Source organism: Neophocaena asiaeorientalis, unplaced genomic scaffold, assembly GCF_003031525.2.
Source record: "Neophocaena asiaeorientalis asiaeorientalis breed wild unplaced genomic scaffold, Neophocaena_asiaeorientalis_V1.1 scaffold233, whole genome shotgun sequence".
Classification (NCBI taxonomy): Eukaryota; Metazoa; Chordata; class Mammalia; order Artiodactyla; family Phocoenidae; genus Neophocaena; species Neophocaena asiaeorientalis.
The window spans coordinates 103682-128346 of record NW_020171811.1 but is presented as its reverse complement, the minus strand read 5'-3'; the positions used below and the strand labels follow the sequence as shown (position 1 = coordinate 128346).

The window sequence follows — 24665 nt, the reverse complement described above, 5'->3', positions numbered from 1 at the left end:
GCCCCTTATTTGTGAGAGTATTCTCTGTGATGTGGTGGCCTCTGCAGCTTGTATCCCAAGACCATGACGCTTGCTGGCCATAGTTGATTGGATTATGGAAAGACAGACTATGCATGGTCAATCAGATTCCTTGAGAATTTGGAATTGTGACTTGGAAGTAATTGTTGGACTCCATTTGGCACTTAAACAAGAAAGTGAGATAAGACAGGAAAAACAAACAACAACTCCACCCCCCAACCCTGCCAGCCTCAACAAACAGGTGCAGAGAAGGAAAAACAAGAGACAAAGTGATGAGAAGTAGGGATAGAGGAGGAGGGGGAGAGTAGGGAAGAGCACCAAAGGTCTTTGTTTTAATGCCTCATGAAGTCTGCATTTCCTGCCCTTTGGTTCCATGAACCAAATATAATTCCTTATTTTATTATATAATTCCCCTTTTACATAGACTAGTCAGAACAGGTTTCTGTTTCTTTGTCAAATTCTTCCTAAGATAGCAACAGAGTAAAAGACATGGATAAAGTGTCTCTTTTACCTCAAGAAAAATACTTGTGTGCTATCAGGTGTAGAGATAGAGGAGGGGGCAGTGTATACTAGAGATATCCTGAGCCCCCACTGGACCTTAGGTGTTGCTTCATGACTGTCATTTGCATGTGTGTGTGGGATTCATTTGCTTAACAGCCCCTCCTGTTCCTTATGTGCCCCCTTAATGCTTCATTTTGGCATTTACCTCTTCTGCCAACTGCCTCAGTTTCCCTTTTCCCCATTTTCTACATGCCCAGGGAAATAGGAAAAATGTCTGATTATGCTGAACTTTTCATAACAGACCACAGGCATGCGGATAGGCTGCCATAAATGGTTTCTAGTCAGTTTCCTCTTCTGTACCATTGAAATACCATCTACTCTTCAGAATTGCTATGAGGGTAAGGAAGGTAAAGTTAAGTGCCTAGTACCACACTTAGTAAATTTCTATCTCTAACATTTTAAATGTTTTATTTAGAAATAATTTCAAACTTAAGATTGCAAGAATAATGCAAATAATGCTTGCATACCCATTACCTATTTTTAAAAAAACATTTTGCTTCATTGATTTGTTTATATCTTTCTGTAATTTTGTTATGAATCATTTGAGAATAATTTGCACACATTACAGTTACATATCCCTAAATACTTCAGTGTGTATTTCCTTAGAATATAATCTTACATAAACACAGTACTTATAGACTTAAGTAAATCAACATTGATACAATGCTGTTTTCTAATCTACCACCCATATTCTAATGGTTATTTATTGCTTAAGATCTTAAAGACAGATACTCAAACAGGAAAGAAAAATGACTGGTAAATGCTCATCTGGGCCGTAAGGACTGTTCAGAGTTGTTTACTTTGCCTTAACTAGTAAAGCACATCTCATGTAATCATTTCTCAGAATTAAATATTATTTTAACCTAAGGGTTTCCAGCTCTATTTTTACATTGTTGCCTACTCTTTAATTTATAGCATTTCACTGATTCAGTTTATAGTTCCTTTTTTGAAGTTTTAAGTTTTTTTAACATGTCCATTTGTCAAAATTAGCCATTTTTCCTGATTGCAAATGAGGCAAAACCAAACAAAGAATAAACAATTTTGTGACTTATAACATATTAACTATATTAAATTTAACTTTACAGATTATAGATATTTTGCATTAGGTCAAAATTCTGATCTTTTGGACAAAACTTGACCATTATTATGGGAAAATGTATATCAGGTATATATTAGAAAAATAAGACTTTTTCAATGCAAAATGAATAAAAGAGACTACAAAACAAACAGGTTACACTAATCTCAAATAAGTGCAGAATTATACTTAATGCTAGGTTAAGAACTTTTCCCATTTCCTGTATTCAAATACCTGAGGGCACTAATATTCCATATCTTAGTGCCTATAGCACTGAGTCCATCAATAAAACTTGATTGTTTTCTGTATCGATGTAATTTTTTCTAATTTTTTCTTGTGCATAAATCTTACCGCTCTACCCAAGTCTGTAAACAGAAAACCAAGAATTTAAAATATTTTTCTTTAGAGTGCAGTGCACAAGATAAGTATTCAGTAGCACCAATTAAATGTTGTTTGCCGGAAAGAGAAATGGATACCTGTTGCAACATATTAATACAGACAAACCTGCTTAGAGAGTCCTGAGTCCCCTACTTAGCTGGCTGTGTGGCCTTGATTAAGTCATAACTTAGCTAAGTTTCAGTTTTCTCATCTGTAAAATGGGGTTAATAATAGTTACTGCCTCATAAAGGCAGTGTGAGATTGGTATAAAAGCTTTGCAAATAAAACAAGCCTTGTGAGATAAGTCTAGTTTGGCCAGTATTTCCATTCTAAATTTCAGTACTCAGCATATTAACTTAATGTGCTTTTAGGTTAACTTTTATACCAACAGTTGCATATATCTCATCATTTACAAGTAGCTCAACTGAAATAGTCTGAGTCACCCATAAATACGGCAAAGTGAAATAAAGCCACGTCTGAAGCACCCAAACTCCCAAGCAGGGCCTCACCTGAGTTTGTCAGGATTTTAGAAGTAAATTATGAACCACCACAGGGTACAGGGATCTCAAACTGGCTGGTGTGAAAGTCATCAATTCTGTTACAGAAATGGAGTCCCAGTGCTCTAAATCACATACAAATAATTTGGGGATTTTTTTTTTTTTAATGCAGACTCTAATTCAGTAGGTCTGGAGTGAATGCTCCAGAGATTTTGCATTTATAAAATACGTTTAGTGCAATGTTTTGATGCTTTCACTCTAAAAACCAATGATAAACATACTGAAACTGTTTATAAAAGTTCAAGGTGTATAGAAAAAAAGAGCCATATTTGCAAAATTATTTATTTACATCTTAAGCTCATGGTAAAATCTTTATAGGATAGAATGGCTAAGATGAAATATACAAAGTCGATATAAACACATAAGCATTAATCTTTACATGAAAAGAATCTTAGTGATGGCTATCGATGAACTCGGGTTTTCCTTTATAAAACCAATGTTCCCTTCAATCATGCTGTGATAATGTCTTCCAATAAGAATAGATTTAATGTATATCATTCAAAAAAAGCTGGGAAACAAAAAGCTAACTTGGATTTATTATTAAACCACTAATCCATATGTCATAAAACCAAAACTGTTTTACAGGGCTGAGATGTCTGAATAGGTCCAAACATGATATAGTGAATAAGTTTTAAATAAGGAATGCTTTGGTTATTAGGTTTTGACTTAGTTTTGGCATAACTTGTATAATTTATATCATTCTAGTGAGTCATTAGGTAATCCGTTCAAAACAAGACTTGCTTAATACTATCACGAAGCACTTAGCCTTGCCTTGAGTGAGACTACCTTTAAGATGCTGACAATAGCAACACATTTCTGTTTTCCTTTACTCAGAAAAAAGAAATCACAAAAATAAAAAAATCATTTTCACACGTTAAAGTCCACCATAAAGTCTTATTCATTCTTAAAAAAACAAAAGTTCCTCATCATAATACCTGCCCTGGGTATTGGTACATTATTGAAATACTAGACCTGTAAGAACTCCTCATAAACCTTGAAAGCCTATGACTGTGATCTACTTATGTTTAAGGTTAAATACATAAACAATGCATTTGAAGCTTCTGGGAAGAATTCATATTTAAAATAGTTTTTAAAAAATCTGGGTTTATTAAGTTTTAGAAAAATAAATACTGTGATTGGTTCTACCCCTCCTCTTCTACTTCTCTTCCTTCACAAATTTGAACTTAATAGCTCAGGCTTCTAAAAAGCAAAATAGAACAATGCAGGTTTTATTATCCACACTTTCCTTTTCCAAGGGTAACATTATCACAAAGGCAAACTTGATTTTCTTTCCTTGAAATGAAGATCCTATCTCCTAAGACTAATTTAAGTAACTGTTCTTAAGAAATCAAGAGAATTTAACAACCAGTACTTTTAATACATGAGGAGTTAAATGCCTATAAGATATATAAGGTGACTGTAAAGAGTTCTATTATAAAGTCTGAAAGCAAAATCTAAACATTTAATAGTTTACATTTAATCTCTTTAAAAGGCCTTTTAAAAGCTGTAAGCTATATTATAAATTAGCAGTTAAATTCCCACTCTAGTCTACAAAAATAATCTGCTGCACAAATATATAATTTAAGGTAACTATATATTTCTTGCATTGATCTTTTTTCCAATTTTATGAGTGCAGTGAAGCAAGAAGCACCGAGGTGTTAGTTAAATTAACTTTCATTTGAGCAGCATTTTGATTTTAGATAAAGGGATTCTAAATGTAGTCTAAAATTTTCCAGAAGTCATATTTACATTCATTGTACAACACTTTATATACAAATACAGATTTATAAGAAACAAATTCATCTATACTTTTCATAATGTAAAAAATAAAGATAAAAAATACAACATGTGTGATCATATAGTAAGCCATCTATTTGAGAAATATGCTTGGTGTTCAGTTCTGATGGCAAAAACCTTGAATAACTTAAAGCATATCACATAAATATACCACAGGTGCTTAATTTATTTATGACCTTAACCTAGGCCTATCCACAGTTTTAAGTGTTAAAGTCAATGCCATACAAGTAGTTGAGTTTACTAGTAATGTTTGCACTGGAGAAAAATGATTAGGGGAGGCATGACAGCAGATATCAAATGTTTTGAAGTATAATTGTAGGGAGGGATTAAAATTAATTCTTTTTCAGGGGAAAATCAGGAATTTCTGATAATAGAGCTGTTCAAAAGTGAAAAGGTCTGCTTCTGAAGCGTGAACTCCCAGTCCCACAAATGACCTTGCCTTGTCAGGGCTCTTGTAGCAAGGACTCCTGTGTTGGCAGGTAGGACTAATAGTATATGGTCAGGCCCAAGGAACTCTAAAGTTCCTTAATGCAAATTATCTTGTTGATATTGAGTTTCTGACGTGGCTTCTTAAGCAGTTTGCTTCATCTTTTTTTCCTGCCCATAAGGCAGTGTTTGATTTTCCTGTGATACCTCTTATAAATTGATGGGCTTGGCTTTCCTGGAATATATCAAAGTGAATTTTTCTGATCTAATTACTCTTCCACAAAAACAAATAGGTGGCTGTGATGAGCTCTGTTTGTGTCCCACAGAGTGAGTTCTTTACCAACCAACTCCTGGCTGAAGTAGGCTAGAAGCAGAGATTTTACCTGGGGAAAAAAGTTATTCAAAAATGTTTACTGTTCTATAATGTTCTAGTCTTGAGACTGAATGGAAAAATCCTATTTGGCACTCCTTTACCTCAGATGGCATGTGAATGCTTATCACAGTAAGAAAGTCTTATGATCAGATTTGAGGTGCAGAGGAATAGGAAGCATGGAAATTTTGACCTATATTAAACAAACAAGCAAACAATAACTCTTCCATATGTTAGAAGAGGTTTTTAACTCTAAAATCAAGGCCTTTTTCCAGAAAATTAAATTCACTAAAAATGTAGAAATAAAAATCCCACTATGGCTCTAAATATATGACAAATAAATAAGGTCACATGGTTTATACATTTCCAATTCTTAACGAGGCCCTACAGTATTTCAGGAAGACGTCTTAAAGTATTGTTCCCTGAGTTCTTGAGGCAACCCCAAATATAAGTTCATGAAATCCAAGACTTTAGAGAGAGAAAAACCCACATGGTTTACTTCTCTCTCTTCTAGGAGTAGCTGTTTACTCCAAAGCAGTTTGTTCAGTGCTTACCCTATAGTTCAAATGCTTTAAGAATGTGGCTTTATCCATTTCTTAGAAGACAAGCTCCCAAATGAAACTTCTAAGAAGGAAAAAAAAAAAGAAAAAGACTGTTTAAAGAAGGTAAAGTTTTAACATTAGTTAACAGTGCAGTTGAGTAAATGAGTTTTAGATCTGTAATACATAGAGTGGTAATACTGTCATAGGTGTTAGAAGGTAGAGTTCTATGGACTCTGGCATTTCTGACCTCAGTGGTTATTAATACCAGCTTCTCTTACCAAACAGAAAGTCTAACAATTAATTCAAAAAACCAGAACTATTAGAAACGGAATGACTTTTTCATATGTAAATGTATGAGAAGATGTACATTTGGTTATAATATAAAGATCAAAACAGCCAGCTAATAATTTCTCAACTTTTAAATATCTGCAATTTACATATAAACTTATACATAATAGTAATTTAAAAATTCATTCAAAACTGGGGTTTTAAGATTCTTGAGTTGTTTTTGTATCACCTTCTTGGTGGCTATTAGAATATTTTTAAAAATTCAAAGCTTGGGAATAATTCAAACAGTGAAATATGTATTTGTTTGCAACTTCCATTATAGTCTATTTAGAAAAACTAATTAAAATGAATGGAGATTTAAATTCTGTTGCTGGAAGTTTTACGTTAGGCTTAACTTTAAGCCATTAAAGTTTAAAAAAAAAAACCCCAAAAAACCCCACAAAAAACAACGGTTGAGAGAACATACTGAAATGCTCCATCCATTTCAGTAAAGTGCACAACTATGAGTGTTTATCCTTTGGCTTGGCTATGACCTTAAGGGAGGTGTAGAAGTCAATGGTGCTGGTGTCAGATTCCTGACTATATTACTGAGGCTGGCAATCTTCTCCTCTAGGAGGTAATTTTTCTTCTCTGCTGTTTTTTGTCGCTGTTCAGTTATTTCCAGAGCTTTCAACAATTGGGCATTTTCCACATACAAATCCTTCACCATCTCATCTGCTTTAGTATTCTTGCAGAGCTAGAAACAGAACCAGAAACATCTTGACTCCATTTCTGTAATTCTCTTAAATTTAAGGTCTGACATAGGACAGTTGTTTATAAAGGCAAATGGCTTCTATCAATTATATTCTTTCATTTTACAATACAGCTTTAACATCAGACCTGGCACCAGGGATACAAGTAGAGCAAATCCACTTATTCCAAGCTGTTTCTCTGCATAATATGTTTGTAGAAGTCACTAATAAAAAGAACAAATTGATAATTGAGGGCTCGAAAATGAAGGTATTTTTCAACCTAATAAATTAGGTATTATTTCTTTATTCATTCTCTAAAAATACCAAAATACTTTTATAACTTAAATTTCTGAGGGTGTGAACTGTGTTTAACTGTTATTAACAATAGGTGCTTGAGTTTCCCATTCATAACCACATACAACCTACTGACTGTTATAATACATGAGCCAAATTTTAAAATAAAGAGAGAAGATTTGGCAGTTACTTTTCCTTAACTCTCCCTCTTTGTATAAAACCTTGTCTAGAAGAGATATTCTAATCTTTATAGTTAGAATATACAGTCTTGGTTAGGGCAGGAAAACTTGTCAGCAGCATTAGGATAATTTTATTATTGCTTCTGTTAGTTAATATCTTATAATCTCCTTTCCCTCATTATACCTTTAACTCCTCATTTTACACCCAGTTTCAGGCAGGTCATCTACAAGTATAGAGGTTTAAGGGAATAAAGAAAACTAAGGAGTGCCTAATTAATTTACATAATAGCATTTCAAAGGGCAATGATAAAGACTATCACACTGAAGCCCAGAACCTAAGTGACTGGCAAGTTTAACATAATACTAACGTACTTTCTATCGAACTGTTTTTATACAAACTTTCCTCCTTCCCTGCCATTAAAAAACACTTTGATGACTCTTATCTACTACAGGATGAAATTCAAACTCTGTGGCTTAGCACTAAGACCCTCTACTGTCTGCTCTTCCCTATCTCTCATTTCTTTTTCTTCTCCCAGGACAGGATGAACAGTTAATGCCAGTGTTTGTAGATGACCACACCCCATGTTACCCATTTTCTTTATTTTTGAAACTGCTATCTGGCCAAATGCTTGGTACTGTGAACTACACTAGTAGCTGTAGTAAGTGAACTACACTCCATATAGGCAGGATTCTGTTTTGTTCATTGCTGTATTTCTAGTGCTTAGAACAGAACCTGGCATGTAGTAACTATGTGTTGAATAAAGGATTAAAGGATTGAATCAATAAATGTAAATACAGGACTTTCTCTTTCTCTCCATTCTGTGTATTAAGATATAGGGCTGAGGAAAGTTCCTGTCTACCTCTGCATTTAGACTTTCCCTTGGAATTATTCTTGGATTTTATATATCTGAAAAACCAGGTTGGGCAATTTCCACCTTCCCACTCCCGCCACAGTTTGTCTCAATCTCAGATTCCAGAGAAGTTATAAAACTTTCCTAGAAAGTAGTCCTTCTTGTATGTCTCTTCAGTGGATGCACAGATAATTTCTAAGCACTGAGGCCACACCTGCCACCAGCAGGAAAAAAGGATCAGGCCAACTAGTGGTCCTGAATTCAAGAGTCCAGATTCTAATTCAAAACACAACCTTTTGGGGTCTGGCTATAGCCATAAGGTTGTTTTTGAGGCTGTCATAGCTGTTGCAAACAGGAAAACTAAAGTTACACTTATTATCCCCCAATTTTTTACCAATATAAAATTTCTTTTTATTTAAATAGGAATATTTCCTCTCTGGGGAAAAAAAATCTATAAAAATTCAATTTAAATTGAACCTCATTAGAAATGCTTTAGGTCCATGAGAGTCACTGCTAGCAAATATACATTTTTTAAATTGTAGACAAACATATGACTCAAAAGAACTTTGGAAAAAAACAATGTAGAATACAGAATTCATATTTTTGAAGTGGTATGGGAAAGAGTGACTCCTAAATTCTTCTAAACATTTATAATAGAATTTGCTTTTATTAGACAACAAAAGTTAACAAGTTAATAGCAATAGAGGAATGTAAAACTGGAGTTAAAGTTGAATATGAGGTGGGTGGGTAGAGATGACCTGGGAGGCTCACTTGTTCTTTGAGCTGATTCACTTTCTCCTGAAGAAGCCTTTTCACCAGTTTCAATTTTTGTTCAACTTCCATCATTCGTTCCTCCATGACAGTTACCAGGTGTTCCTGGTTTCCCTGAAGGAAAGAAAAAAATTTGTATTATCATTTGAAAATCATGCCACACAAAAGCACTAATAGTTAATTTTCCCCATAAAATGCCTAGAGAAAGGACAGCAAATGTTTGCCTTTGAACAGGAAGGGTGGATTTCTGATGAAATGGGAGCTCTGAACACTGCATAGGTTGCACATGTTAGAAAAGTAACCCTATTAGAGAAAGAATCAAAGACAAAAGAAGAATCTTACCTGTGTTACCATCTTCCCCTGAGATAAAGCAAAATTCTTAAAACCCATAATTTAAGATCTGTGTGTACTTATTATAGTAAAATAGGTATCCAAAGTAAATTAAAAGATGGTTCTCAACCTTTCATCTGTGATTTGGGTCTTTGCAATACTGTGGGCATCTCAACAACAAAATAATCAAAAACTGAGTTTATTTAGGATCACCTAACACTTCCAATTAGCTTGCAATATGTGTCTGTTTTTCCTTTGAAATGGCTGATTACTGTGAGGGTGTTAGTGTTTCTAATAGCCTCTTCCTGCTAGTTATTCTGGTTATTGGTTTCCTAATTTGACCTGTCAATGTGAAGCACATATGTGACTTGGAGGATGGGTTTATCATTAGAACAGATTTAAAACTGAAAATCTCCCCATAAAAAAACTCCTAGACAAAACAATAGGGCAGAAAAAGGACCCTGGCTTCTCCTTCTCTCCTCATACAACAGTGATGGATTAAGGAGTGTGTGGGTTTTGGAGTGCAGAGTGACCTGCAACAAGATTTAGAGTGCAACTGACGGCCCTTTCTCCCAGTCCACCAAAATGTTCACGTAAAGAATTTCAGGGCTTCCCCGGTAGCGCACTGGTTGAGAGTCCGCCTGCTGATGTAGGGGACACGGGTTCGTGCCCCAGTCCGGGAAGATCCCACATGCCACAGAGCGGCTGGGCCCATGAGCCATGGCCGCTGAGCCTGCGCGTCCAGAGCCTGTGCTCTGCAACGGGAGAGGCCGCAGCAGTGAGAGGCCCGCATACCAAAAAAAAAAAAAAAAGAATTTCAGATTTTAAAAGGTTCTTCAAATGTTTAAAAAGGTTCTTCAAATGTTTAAGCAAGACTCAGGTATTAGTGGCTGATGGCATAACCTGTCCTTAAAAATATTCCCAAAAAGGTGTCCTTTAAAAAGCACAAAAAGAATGACCAAATGTGAGTGGAAAGCCAACATGTGTTTGTTTGGATATTAAATAATAACATTTATTCAAGCATAAAAGAAACAACTAAGCCATGAGACTAATTTGAAGAGAAAAATTGTAGTAGGCAAAAGACTAATGCAAAATTTCAAGAAACCAGGTCTTAAGAACATCTAAAATCCTATATTTTAAAAGTTATAATTGCTTTTTAAAGTTCAAACATAAATGGAAAATGCCAGATTTCCACTTGCCTTAAAAGGAAAAAAAAAAAAAAAGCTAAACAAACCAAAAAAAAAACCCCAGATAATTAATTCAAAGAACACGGGGCATGGCAAAAGAGTGGGGAAAGAGGAAAAACAAAAGCAGTCATATATTTAAAATTTATTTTATTTCATCAAAAATTTCCTTTTTCCTGTCAAAAAAGTATTATACATCTTATATAAAACAGTATAAATAACCCTGATTTTCTTCAAATTTCACATATAAAAGTAGTACCTTTTGTTAAAAATAGTTACAACATATGGAATGAGAAAATATATAGAATATATCCTTTCAAGAATCTCAAGTCCACACTCTTTAAATTGTATAAATAATTACGTGTAACAAGCTGAAATTTGTGAATTTGATTCACAAAATCTGTCATTTCTACATAAATAGGAAACATAATACTGCAAAGGCTTAACAACAACAACGATAATAATAAACTTGAAAGAGCACTTGATTCCAAAACATTTCTCAGCTTATGTCTCTGTTTGTGTGGTGTGTGTGGGTGTGTGCATCTGAGTATCTGCCATGGTAAGAAATGCCAGCAATAACCGCCCAGTGTTCACAGGTGCCCAATCCTTCTGTAGGAATCTGCATGCACTGCTCGCTGCTCCGGTAGCAAGGCCTAGAGAAAGAAGGCAAGTGGTACACTTCACCCTGATGTCAAGATTATGTTTTTGGGGGGAGTCTAAATTCACACATTTATAATGCAAACAGTTTTTAAAAGCAAACATCAATACCACATATGCAAGCGAAGCAACACAAGGCAGAAGAAATCACATCACTCCACACACACAGACAACGTGCAGATTCTAATAGCTTTCTATGTTCTTAAAATTAGTGTCAGCTTAGTTACCAGAAACAGGAGAGCCTGCCATGGCATTCTAGTGAGAGCAATAAGCAGTCCACCCTGCCATCTGGAGAAATTCTTTCTTTCTTTCTTTTTTTTTTTTAAGTACAAAAGTCTTAACAAATTTTTGTCTATCTAATCCTCAAATAATTGAAGTAAAAGGATTAAACACTGGTGGGTGGGTTGGGAAGAGCATGTTTTGAAAATAGTGTAGATGAAAGAGCAATGAGTAGGATCTTAGTCTAATCATTTGGTTTAAAATGTCCATTAAAAACTGAGGTCACTCAGTTTTTAATGAAGAGTTGAAGCATCTGTCCAACACCCACCATCACAATTTTAATTCTGGAACTAAATTTTAGTATTTGGAAATTGAGTGTAGGAAGCTTCCAAAAACATGGATTTTAAGCCTTCGTTAGAAAGAATAGATGACAGAAGTACATCATGCAAAAGCACAGATATATACTAGTAGGAGAAGAAGACCAAGTTGTTACAATGTATAATTATGGTGCTAATGTGACTTTGCAAAGCCAGGGTGAGGGGATTACAGAAAGAGAGGTGGGAAATTCCTTGTCAAACGTCAACTGAAAAGCAAGGTATTTGAAAACAGAAGAAGAGCATCCAACCTAGAACAAACTAATTTAGAATTCTACAAACTAAGGAGTAGTTTTAATTTTATTCCTAATTCTGAATAAATGGGCAAGACCAAAGAGTCAAGAGACTTCTGAAAGAGGAGAATCATGAATGAAGCACTAAAGAGAAATAACTATTTGAAAACCTAGGTAATATAAGATTGTGTCTGGTAGTGAGCTGGGATAATGCTAATTCAAAGGGAAGGGGAAGAAGATCTTTATGTTCTTAAAAATAGAGTTTTTCAAACTAGATCATTAAAAAAAGTTAAATGAACTATGTCAACTAAAAAAGTCACTGATGACACATTTTACTTTATTAGTTGAGAAAAGTCCCCATTTGTGAATTCCATGGAACTCAGCAGGCAATACTCCTCTGGTACAAGAAAACCCAGGATGCTTTGTTAGTAATACATATCCTAGAGCTGCGCTTGAATTCTGTGATATCTTTGGCATTAGACAAGAATGTTAGGTCAATTGTGCAGTATGCTCACGTGATCCTGAGACTTCATCATCGATTACAGATGTGCAAAGGAGACCCAGAACACTTAATTGCCTAGCTTAGAAGCTGAGAGCTCAAAAGCAGCACTGCAGTTCTGTGGATTTGTAATTCAGGTGTAACTGTCTGACAAAAGATTTAGGTTCTTCATCCCCACATGTGAACTGGTGTAACTTTCAAATAAGCAGGTAAAATTAAACTAGGTGATCTGAGTTTACTATTAGAAAAAGATCCTCATACCTGTGGTGTGTTGATTTCAGAAGTCCTGTTTTCAAGTTCCTCCTGCAGGCACTGGTTTATCCTTTCTGGCTGTAGCAGCTGATATTGAAGCTGCAGAAATTGCTCCCTGGGAACCATTGGACAGGCTTGCTGCTGGAGCAGCTGCAGATCCCAAGCATGAGGGGATGGGCTAAGCATCACAGTGGACCTCAGGTGCTGCATCTAGAGGATAAGGGCAAAGCCCTGGTCAGCTGCAGTGCCTTCAATCAGAGAGTTGCCCTTGAAAGTGGCAAGCAGAGAGTAATGAAGTCTATGAATTCATTAATGGCCTCTCAGACTCACTGGTAACTTGAAAACAGGCAGCACATGATCCTGAGTAAGAATAAAGCATCATTTTGCTTAGGAGATAATACATTTAATGCATAAGCAGGCCTTAAAAGTTTTAGACTTAAACTGTACTTCCTCATTCTTAAGTGACTATAAGACATGAGGTACATGATGTACATATGTCTGAATTCTCCTTTTTTCTTCTTACACTAGAACATTTAATTATACCTCTTTTTTTTAAAAAAAAACAAACGGTTGGAATAGGCAAAGGGGAGAATGAGGTTATGCTTTAGAGTTTTGCCACTTACCACTCATAAAGATTCTTAAGAGTGAATGTTCAATGACTACATTTTTTCCAAGTTAGCAATCTGTTTTCAAGATTCTCATCTTGCATCTCAAATTATTTTAACCTATCTTAGTTTATCAGACAGGCAATTCCGGGGCATAAGGTGATACCCCAGAACATCTGGGAATTGAAGTACATGGAATGAAAGTATTTATTCAAGACAGTGAGGAAATGGTATGTGTATCGCAAGCCAAAGTTGGGGCGAGGGAAAGGAGAAGGCACTGCATTTGGCTAGTGAAGCATGCCACTTCACATCTGTCAACACATTCAGCAGACACAGAGCTCAATGGAAGACATGCAACAAATATGACCAAGTACTAAACTCAAGAAGAAGCACCCCCAGGCATGTGAGAAGGGAAAAAGGCCCTCTAAGACACATCTATAATTAAATGTTATCATGAAACTTCAGAGCCACTATCCATTTCCTTAAATCTAAATTTCTGAGGTGGGGTGTTACCCATTTTGAAATATTTCTAGTTATAGATTTAGAAAACCCACCACTTTATTTTTAAGAATAAAGAATATGGAGAATTATGATCCCCTGATTTTATATCAGTGGGATGATTTTCTTCACACACGTCTTCAAATACTAAGGAAAATCCTGATGTAAACGTAAACAGATATATTCCAAAATTAAAGCAAAATGAAAATGAATATTGGCTCTTACCTTAAGTACTTATTAACTGTCATAGTGGTAGAAATGATTACATGAACAAGGAGTTTAATGAGATGTCTCCATGCCATGAAATTCATTGAAAGAATGTTCTACCTTCACACACTATCTCAGGCAGAGAACTGCACCCTTCTCTGCTAGTTCCAACCACAGAGTTCTAGGTACAGGTTAGCCACAGATAAAATAAAAACAAAAGAGAATTCAGGAGTTATACAAAGAGGAAGAAAATATGAGTTATAAAGAGAAAGAACAGTACAAATTGGGTATATTATATACCTGACCACATGTGCTCTAGTCAGTAGGAACTTAGAAAGAACCAACATTTACATTTCTCTGTATATGAATTTTACAGATATTAAAATGTCTCACAGCTCTAATTCTGCAGCCACTTCCTCATCTATTGCAATTTGGTTGGTTTACGAGCTTGCTACCTTTACCTCCACCCATCCCAATATAATAATTCAGAAGATTTCAAGTCCACTATGGAATGGACCTGATGTTAAACACCTTGCCATGTGGAGATGCAGAATATAAACTATAAAACATTTTTGTTGTTCAAGTGTCTGAACTGTTGGCTAAGAGGTACACAACAGACTTTAAGAATTGCTAATAGTCTATAACCCTGTTTTTGAGTGATCAAAATGAATTGCTTATAGAACCCTGCCTCATACAGTTGGAAAAAACCCTGGAGTGGGATGCAGATTCTTCCATATTCTTGTCTAGTGATTTGGGATCTTTAATTACCCTGGGGTAGAGCTATGTATTATGTTACATCAGTGACTTTCAAACTGGCATATAGGGATGAGGAGAAACCCCTTCCCCCAAGGGGGTGCATACATCAGATTGAATCACCTAGAAAGCTTTTCCTAAATTTCTTGATCCCAAAGATTCTGTTGTAGGAACATCTCCCTGCCTACTTACTGCCTCTCCCCCAAACCCGATGAGAATCAATGCCAGAGTGAGAGGCATGTACCTATCCCTCAGGTCAGGTGGGCACAAAAAATGGTGTGAAAACCACTGTTCATCCTCAAATTTGGCCTAATCTATAGATATCATAACATAAATAAAAATCCAATTTACAGGTCTGGTGGGAAGGTGGAATGAAGTGTTACTGGTGAATGGTTAGTGTTCCTGTTTGGGGTGATGAAGAAGTTTTGGAAGTAGTGGTGATGGTTGTAGAACATTGTGAAAGTAATTAATGCCACCGAATGCCACTTAACAAAATTTGTCATTTTAACCATTTATATCTATCTATCTATATACTTAGCACAAATTTTAAAATAATGTAATATACCCAAACCACTGAATTAGACACTTTAAATGGATGAATTGTGTAGTGTGTGAATTACATTTAATAAAGCTGCTGAATTTATATGTCTGTACAGAATTCATAGCTCAGTCTTATTTCTAATGAAACTTTAATTAGAATAGTGTATGAGATGTTCTTTTCAGTGTTCCAATTAAAAATTCATGCTTTTTCTTTTTCCAGCTCCAGTGCCAAGAACACTCAATTTCCCTCATCCATTAGCAAATATTTACTACTAGATCAGGGAGAAGAGTAATGAGGGGAAATTGCTTATGATGATTAATCATGTAAAGTAGGATTGGGAGAGAAGGGGGCTTCTGAGGCCAGAGAGAATGGTGGGAGAAGAACTGGCCTGTTGGCAGAGCATTTGGAGAGAATCTGACAGTGATTAAGTATACCCTGTTACTTTTCAATCAGGTACCAGACATGTCACACTTAGCTTCAGATATCTTATTCATTAGAGTATATAATTATTTCATCAGAAAAGCATATCTACATCTAAACACAGCCTGCAGCCCAAGGTTTTAAACACATTTATTATACGCTGTCAGAGAAATAAAAAATGGTTTGGATTTCGCTCTTTATAGTTTCACTAATCTCCCTATTAGTGGATAAATCAGAGAACATAAAATTGACAGAAACCTTAGCGGTCATTTAAATGTCAATGTGATATGTTTGCCCATATTTCATATATAAAAACCGAGCATCTACTGAAACTTACCTTTGCATGTATCCAGCTTCATGAAAGAAAATATTTACATATCTCTCTTCCTTCCTATAATTCTGGCTTAAAAATATTTGTATACATAGTACTTTTTAAGAGCACAGAAAGACCTTTTCTGCCCAGGCCTCTATACCTTATATAAATTTTACAGGTCATTAAATGTTGGATTAATTAATATTTTCATTACCCAAAGCAAAGTATCTCAATGAAATTTTTACTTATTAAGGAGGATTTTACATAAGTTGTTTTACATCCTATAATTGTGCCTGGTATTCAGAAAGCAGTCTATTAGACTGGAAACTCAATGTCCAAGCTGACAGGTTTTACAAATCCACTTTTATATTTATCAGATGTACCTCTCCCAAGGCAGTGTGCTGAGTTACAAATACAGTAATGAACAACAGCAGCCCTTGAAAATTAAACCTCTGAATGCTAATGCTCTTAAATTCCCTGCATGCATTTCCCAACTGAACAGGTTGTTACAGAGCAATCACATCTATAAAACACTACACTGTGGGAGGTATCAGGAAACTGTTAAAACCACAGCAATGGCGAGAGAGCTCTGAGCCTCTTGGTCAGTACTGAACAGAGTCCCTGCCACTTGAATTTGTTGAGGTACAGGTCCTTGCATTTTAGGATAGTCAACGTTATTCCTTCCTCTGTGAAGCAGTATATATTCCTATGGCTGTATAATTAGGAAAAATATCTATCAGACTTGGTAAGACAGACCAAAGAATCCAGCTTGGCAATGTACTTAGATTTTCACTGTTTTCATAATAGGAATTTAATGCTATGCTAGTCTCTCTCAACAAATGGCTCATTCATGGATTAAAACATTCTTCATAGCTAAGGCCATTTGCTTAAAAACTTACCTCCATTAGCTGCTCATCCAGTTTTACTTGTTTCTTTTTCAGGCCTTCATTTTCCAAATGAATTGTTTCTAATTCTCGTTCAAGGGAATTCATCTGACTAACCTGTTAAAAAACAAAAAACTCCCTTAAAACCAAAAACAAAACACTTGAGTTGCTCTATTTTATTTTGACGAATTTATGCTAGTCACAAATCTCAACTCTTGGAAGAAAACTGAGTTCATTCATCAAGGGAAAACAACAAACAATATAATTCAGTGTACTGATTATATTTAGGTAGTCTAGTTTTAATCACCACTCCTCACATAGAACAGATTCCAAAGGCAGGTAGCTTTCAAACTTCAGTGCCACTCACTGTAAGAAGCACATCTTCTCTTGCAACCCAGTAGAAACACCCACACCCACGTGTGTGTGTGTGTGTGTATGAATATATATACGTAATCAGTTATAAGTATATATCACTAAGAGAAAACTTTCATGAAATTATCCTTACCATGAGCCATGCACTCTGATATTTTCTAGTATAGTTTAATAATTTAAAATGCTGCTATTTAACTAGATTGATTTCATGATCCTCTACTATGGATCTGCAGTAGGGAAAAACATGTCTTAAGGCAAAGTTTAAAGGTTTAGAACTGAGAATACATAAAACCTGATTTAACTCCTTTCTCAATTTTAAAGAAGAAATTTGAAGATTTTATGAGTATCCTTTTTTGGAATTCTCTTTATTACAGAATCTTATGAGAATCTAATGAGCTAGAGGACACTGGGACTCAGAATATTGCTAAGTAGAAAACATATGACACTATTCTAGAGTGCTGATTTTTGTTTCTATCAAAAAGAACTGAGGAGGGGGCTTCCCTGGTGGTGCAGTGGTTGAGAGTCCGCCTGCCGACGCAGGGGACACGGGTTCGTGCCCCGGTCCGGGAAGATCCTACATGCCGTGGAGCGGCTGGGCCCGTGAGCCATGGCCGCTGAGCCTGCGCATCCGGAACCTGTGCTCCACAACGGGAGAGGCCACAACAGTGAAAGGCCCTCGTACCGCAAAAAAAAAAAAAAAAACTGAGGAGGGTAGCAAGAATTGTTAAATGGAACTAAGTGTAATCTTTCTAAGTCCATTTAAATTCACCGTTATTTTAAAACCTATCATTAGACTTTTCCTTTGGTAAGCAGCTAGATGAAACTTTCTGAAAAGTTTACTTGAATGTACCTAAACTTAAATGACATTTCAGCTTTAGAGCACAACCAGTCTCTTTACTGCCAATGGTCGTAACTTTCACAAACTTAAAAAAATTTTTTTGAAATATTTATAACAAAAGGAAATGACTGTTCATCATTCTTCCCAGATTTTTAAACAAACCATAATTTTCAGAAGAGGAAGGTAATACAGGCATACCTTGTTTTATTGCACTTCACTTTTATTGTGCTTCACAGATACGGAGTTTTTTACAAATTGAAGGTCTGTGGTAACCCTGTGTGGAGCAAGTCTATTGGTGCCATTTTTCCAATAGCATTTGCTCACTTTGTGTCTCTGTGTCACATTTTCATAATTCTCACAATATTTCAAACTTTTTTGTTGTTATATTTGTTATGGTCATCTGTGATTAGTGATCTTCAATGTTACTACTACAACTTGCTGAAGACGATGGTTATTAGCATTTTTAGCAATAAATATTTTTAAGTTAAAATATATACATTGTTTTTTTTAGATCTAATGCTATTGCACACTTAACAGACTACAGTATAGTGGAAACAATTTTATAGGCACTGGGAAACCAAAAAATTTGTGTGACTCACTTTATTGTGGTGGTCTGGAACTGAACCCAGAATATCTCCAAGGTGTGCCTGTAGTGAAAACTCTGAGTTTAGTTTAGAAAAAGAAAGGAAAACAAGTAACAACAAGAACTCCCACGGTAACACTGGCCTAGAACTCTAACTTCATGGAACCAAGAATAGAAAACAAACTGAGTCATGCTACAGAGGTTTAACCACGTAGTAGCCAGCCTCCAAGAGGGTGCCCAGTGATCCCTGTCTTCTGGTATTCAAACCCTTGCCTCGTCCCCTCCCTACTACACCAGGATTAGTCTGTGTGACCAATAGAATACAGCAGAAATGATTGTGTGTGACTTCTGGGATTAGCAAATAAAACATACTACAGCTTCCATCTTGGTCTTTTGGGGCCTCTCTCTCTTGGATCATTCATTGCCAAATCCTGAGAAAAGGCCCAGGTGGCGAGGAGCTGAGCCTCTGGCAATCAGCTAGCAAAGAACAGAAGCCTCCTCCTAACAGTTATATGAATACATTTGGAACGGATTCTCTAGTACCAGTGAAGCCTTCGGATAAATGCAGTCTCAGCTGATATCTGGACTGCAGTCTCAGGAAAGACCCTAAGCCAAAACCACTCAGTTAAGTTGCTTCCAAATCCCCGACCCACAGAAACTGAGACAATAAATGTTTGTTGTTTTAATTTATTGCACAGCAATAGTTAACTAATACAGACCATATTAAGATGTTCCTAATATTCAGGCTATATATGTTTTACTAACTTACAGGAGCTTATGATACTAATGAAGATAATTAACCACCTTCTTTATAAAAACTTAAATTGCTCCTTTCTAGCGGTCACTCAATCCAAAAGAACGATGATACTGTTTTGACAAGATTACAAAAGCATAGATATAAGGAAGAACCAAAACATGCCATTGTAATCATTTCCTGGAAGCATGCAGGGGAAGAAACATACACTTAGGGATGCATCATAGTCAGAACACAGCCACTTGGTATTAACTCTCAAAAACTCACCTTCCTATTAGTAGGAGATCGTTCCTTTTGAAACTGTTCACACTCTCTCTTTAAGCTCAACTTTTCCTGCTCTGTGGGCTTCACAGTACCTGATGAGTTTGGATGTTTTTGGAGCTTAGGAGGAAGAAGGTTGGATTCCAGTTGACGGACCTAACAAGAACCAGTATAAGAGGAAGAAATGCTAATATAACCACCCAGCCAGGAAAAACAAAAAGCGAACATAAGGAAAGTTTGTATTCAGTGCTTGGGTTTTGTTGTATTAAGAAAACTTTTTCCAGTCAAGTCTGCCAATTCTTGAAGCTTCTTACATTTTTGGATTTCAAAAGATCCTTTCTAGGTAAATCTATTTTTAGTCTGATGCAACCCTGAGGATCAGAGAAGGACAAAGGGACTTCTGGCTCAGCCAGACAACTGGGAGTCAATAATGTGACGTGGCTGCCAAAAAGACATAGTCTGTAGGCACCTTTGCTCTGACATGAGTATAACTGTTAGGAGTGAAGGGGGTGACAGTCCCATTGACTTTGTATTGGACTGTTCACACCTGAAACAATGCATTTACATCAACTAAGTTCCACGAGGACAGCGACCATGTTTAGTCTGTTCAACACTGCAACTTCAGTGAGAGCAGAGTTTCTGGCACATGGCAGGTGTTCTAAATGAATATCTGTGACTCCTAAGAGAGTTCCTCCTCAAAAGAGGTATTTAAGCATAGGTTAAACATAGTTGGTCAACTACTTAGCAGAGGTAAAGAATTTAAACATCAGCTTAGTGATGAAAAAGATGACCTTTAAAGACCATTCTAGCCTTGAAATGCTAAGTCTTTTAAAAGGGGCACCTCTTCTCTTACAAGAGGTTAGACCAACAAGAACTGAGTTTAGTTTTGCCATTTTTATACTACCAGTCTTGGCGGCTAGCCTATTTGAATGAGGAATATATATGGTTAACATAATTTCCATTCATAAAATCACAGATTTTAATATAGAACTGCTTATACAAGATGAAAAATATTATATAAACACAGCATGATAAAATTATATTGCAAGTAAATGATAAATTATACATTCTTAAAGTAAGTCTGCCACACCAGAATACTCAAATCCATACCCTAGAATCACTGCAGTTGTATCAAACAATCATTTACAAACACATGCCACCATGTACAACTTTTCCAGTTACCTTCTCCCGGGAGTGTATGAGTTCCGCTTTGGTGTTCTGTACCACGGTTTGGAGTCTCTCATTCTCTTGCCAAAGCAGCTGTTGTTCCTCATTCATCAGGTGATCCAACTTGTCCCAGGACAGCCTTTGCTGTTGGTTATGGAATCCTGATGGATGGGTGCCTATTTCTGGGGCCCAGTTCTTAAGAGAGAATTGTAGAGTTAAGCCTTAAAAACAAGCTGATTTCTTTTTTGAGCATCTTCTAATGAGAGTGAGCACATGTATATCTAGATATAAGTAAAACAATATTCTTGAATGTTGATTTTAAAAAAAAAGGTTTGGAAACTCTCTGTTTAAAATGATCTTTGGCAAAATAGTCCCATCAAATCTAATAGCAAAGATGATTGTAGGGCAGGTCCCAGTTCCATATAGGACCCAAGCGCATAGAGATTGGGGACCTTAAAAATTACCTCATTCTTATGAAGTTATGCTTTGAACGCAAATAACTATTCTTTTGGTTAACAGAGAACACAGAGAACTCTGAAACGCACTGCTAACTTGAAAGATTCCCCTTGCTAAACTCTATTTTCATTTTCACATATGCAATCATATCCTTTTTTAGAATCCAAAGCACATATCATCCACATAATTGAGGCCTGAACTCAGGAATATGCTTTAAGCTACCACGGTGATTTTTTTGGGTCCTGAAAAATGCTTTAAAAAAATTTTTTTAAAGGTAAAAAAAGGGTTAGGGTTAGGGTTTTTTCTTTTTCACGTTTTGCCTTTTAAGCCAAAACATGAAAAGGAAAAAAAAAAAGGTACAATCTCATTTTGAAAAAATTTTCAGCCCAGAAGTAATTTTTTAAAAATGGAAGCAACTATTATGTTTTTTTTAAAAAAAAACACAGTTTAAAAAAAAGTATCACCAAGAGATAAAGTAGCTGAATTTAGTGCCTACTTTTATGGTAGGACAAAGTCTTAACATCTACCCAAGACTGACATACATACGTTGTTCTTAATTTATTTGCACATAGATGAAACAGCATTGTGATATATTAAAACGAGACTTACTTTCTACAACATCAAAATGTTTTTATTACTACAAAACAACTCAGCCATGGTCTTCTGACTTGCACAATTACCTTGTCACTATAGTTCCGTTTATGTGAGGTTCAGAAACAAGCATCCCTAACCTATGGTGGCAGAAGGTAGCGAAGTGGTTCCCTTGGGGTTATCAACTGAAGGGGACACAAGAGAGCCTCCTGGGTGCTGGAAATGTTCTTTATTTTGAGCTAGGTGGTGATTACACAAAGACAAACATAAATATATATTTTACCTATAACTGTGTATATTTACATATACATACATATATGTGTATAAAAACAATCAAGTTATAGAGTTAAAATTTATGCACTTTACTGGGTAAAGTTAGATCTCAATAAAGAAGAAAAGAAATTACCTCGTCACCAGCATTCTGAAGTTGCTTGTGTAGAGACATCACTTCTTGTTTTAAAGCTTCCTTTTCCTGCTGAGTCACTCGTAGATCAGATTTAATTCGGGACATTTGCAGGTTTACATTCTGCAGGGTGTCTTCTAAATTCTGAACCTACATCATGAGAACAGTCATACACCGCGACAAATCCTCATGGTCTCACCTATACCATGTCCGTGTATGAATGAGCTAAGACAAGAGAACTCCAAGGTCCCTTCTGCTTCTACTTACTATATCCAGGTCTTTTCAGTTGCTCAGTGCAAATCTAGGATATTATGTATCTTTACAGGATGTTAAGTTATATTTAGGACAATAATGAACTATGCCTAGAGCGAAGTATTGCTGGTATCGTCATCTGGTATATCACCAAGTGATATCTTACAGAACCAAGGAATACCAACAGGCATCACGACAGATGATTTTACTGAACTTTGTAGAAATTACGTTTTAGACTGTGATGTTGGTTTGTAAAGGACCTCTTAGATGAAAATAAAAACATACTTTGTAGAACCCTACTCCATGCTAACAGCTCATATATATTTCAATTTAAAAAAATTTAAATTGGTAAACAGAATGTTCATAGAGAGCTTTAACTATAATAGGGCATGAACCTGCCTTAGAAATCCTAATTCTAAATTAGAAATAAGCAGCCATTTTTACACACTATTCTCAAGCTTTCATAAATAAATAATCTCATAATGATAAGATAATCTTATGATTATTTCATAATAATGAACTTTGGGAGAAACACTGTTCAAATTATTTTACTATACTGTAAGGTGTCAAATATTAGTTAAATTGAATCATTCTGAGCCCTCTTAGACCACATCCACCTGGAACATTCTTTCCACTTGGAGTTCTGTTGGGAGATATAGGAAAATATTGACTGTGCAGATGAAATAAGAATTGTCCACATACCTTTTCCTGTGAAGCCACTAGCTGTGATTTTAAGCTTTCGCTCTGGTGTTCCCAAGACTTCTGTTCTTGCTTCATAGTAGCAATTCTGTGCTCTAAAAGACTTGATTTTGCCAACTGATTCAGGAAAAGAAAAGAGGTAACAGCATTTCTACAAACATGTCTAGCCTCGTTTCACATGCCTTCACTTATACTGAAAAGATCAAGTACCATCTCTCTACATAGGGGATCAAGACAAGGTAAAAGAGAGACATTTCCTTGACTCCCTTTGTACCTTTAATTTTGAGGAGTCTCTTCTCTTTGGGGATTTCAATTTTTCCTTCTCATTGCCTCATGTTTTTGGGTGAGACGTGGTGGGCTAGAAGGCAATCAGAAATCCCAAGAGTGTGCCATAATACGAAAGTATGGAATGCCTATTAAGGCAGGTGGCACAAAGGCAGTGTTTTTGGATTTGCTAGGGAAAATACAGTAGAAAAAAAAAGTGTCTATGTAATGGATTTCAGATTATTAAATACATAATATTTATATTATTTATATTATATATAAGTAGAATAGTGATGTATTTAAATAATATATATTAAGTAGCATAGTTACTTATTAAAATAAGACAAACTTTATATTACCATACTTAATATTTATTAAACAACGAATCTATACTCCTGTTAAAACCATGGCTTCAGCAATCTACAGATTTAATGTGATCCCTATCAAATGACATTTTTCACAGAACGGGAACAAATAATCCTAAAATTTATATAGAACCACAAAAGGCCCAAAATTGCCAAAGCAACCTTGAGAAAAATTAACAAAGCTAGAGGCATAACCCTTCCAGACTTCAGACAATACTACAAAGCTATAGTAATGAAAACAGTATGGTAATGGCACAAAAACAGACATATGGATCAATGTAACAGAATAGAGAGTCCAGAAATAAACCCACACACCTACAGTCATTTAATCTTGGACAAAGGAGGCAAGAATATATAATGGAGAAAAAAGAGTGTTTCAATAAGCAGCACTGGGAAAGCTGGACAGCTACATGTAAAACAATGAAGTTAGAATACTCCCTCACACCATACACAAAAATAAACTCAAAATGGCTTAAAGACGTATATATAAGACATGACACCATAAGACTCCTAGAAGAGAAAATAGGCAAAACATTCTCTGACATAAATCGTAGCAATATTTTCTTAGGTCAGTCTCCCAAGGCAAAAGAAATAAAAGCAAAAATAAACAAATGGGACCTAATTAAACTTAAAAGCTTTTGCACAGCAAGGGAAACCATCAACAACAAAAGGACAACCTTAAGACTGGGAGAAAACATGCAGAAACGATGTGACCAACAAGGGATTAATTTTCAAAATATACAAACAACTCATACAACTAAATATCAAAACAAAACAAAAAAACAAAAACACTAAACAACCAAATCAAAAAATGGGCAGAAAACCTCAACAAACATTTCTTCAAAGAAGACAT

General features: G+C 35.6%; 1 protein-coding gene across 16 annotated transcripts in view; it reads right to left on the bottom strand.

Annotated features, from left to right (window-relative positions):
* Positions 1 to 2857: 2857 nt before the first annotated feature.
* NIN (ninein) overlaps positions 2858 to 24665 on the bottom strand; it is a 104832-nt gene continuing 83024 nt past the window's right edge. For 6 of the 16 annotated variants that reach the window (XM_024768643.1, XM_024769031.1, XM_024768908.1 and 3 more), the window contains 10 exons: positions 23187 to 23300; positions 22236 to 22382; positions 20798 to 20977; positions 19622 to 19771; positions 18617 to 18664; positions 16823 to 16924; positions 12596 to 12796; positions 8839 to 8952; positions 6546 to 6748; positions 2858 to 5806 (listed from right to left, as the gene is read on the bottom strand). In XM_024768643.1, the coding sequence (XP_024624411.1) occupies positions 5779 to 5806; positions 6546 to 6748; positions 8839 to 8952; positions 12596 to 12796; positions 16823 to 16924; positions 18617 to 18664; positions 19622 to 19771; positions 20798 to 20977; positions 22236 to 22382; positions 23187 to 23300 (1287 nt within the window). In that variant the 3' untranslated portion in view covers positions 2858 to 5778. Of the gene's footprint in view, positions 6749 to 8838; positions 8953 to 10776; positions 11006 to 12595; positions 12854 to 16822; positions 16925 to 18616; positions 18665 to 19621; positions 19772 to 20797; positions 20978 to 22235; positions 22383 to 23186; positions 23301 to 24665 lie in introns of those variants that run through there. The other 10 variants (XM_024768852.1, XM_024768969.1, XM_024731279.1 and 7 more) reach the window with 8 other exon arrangements.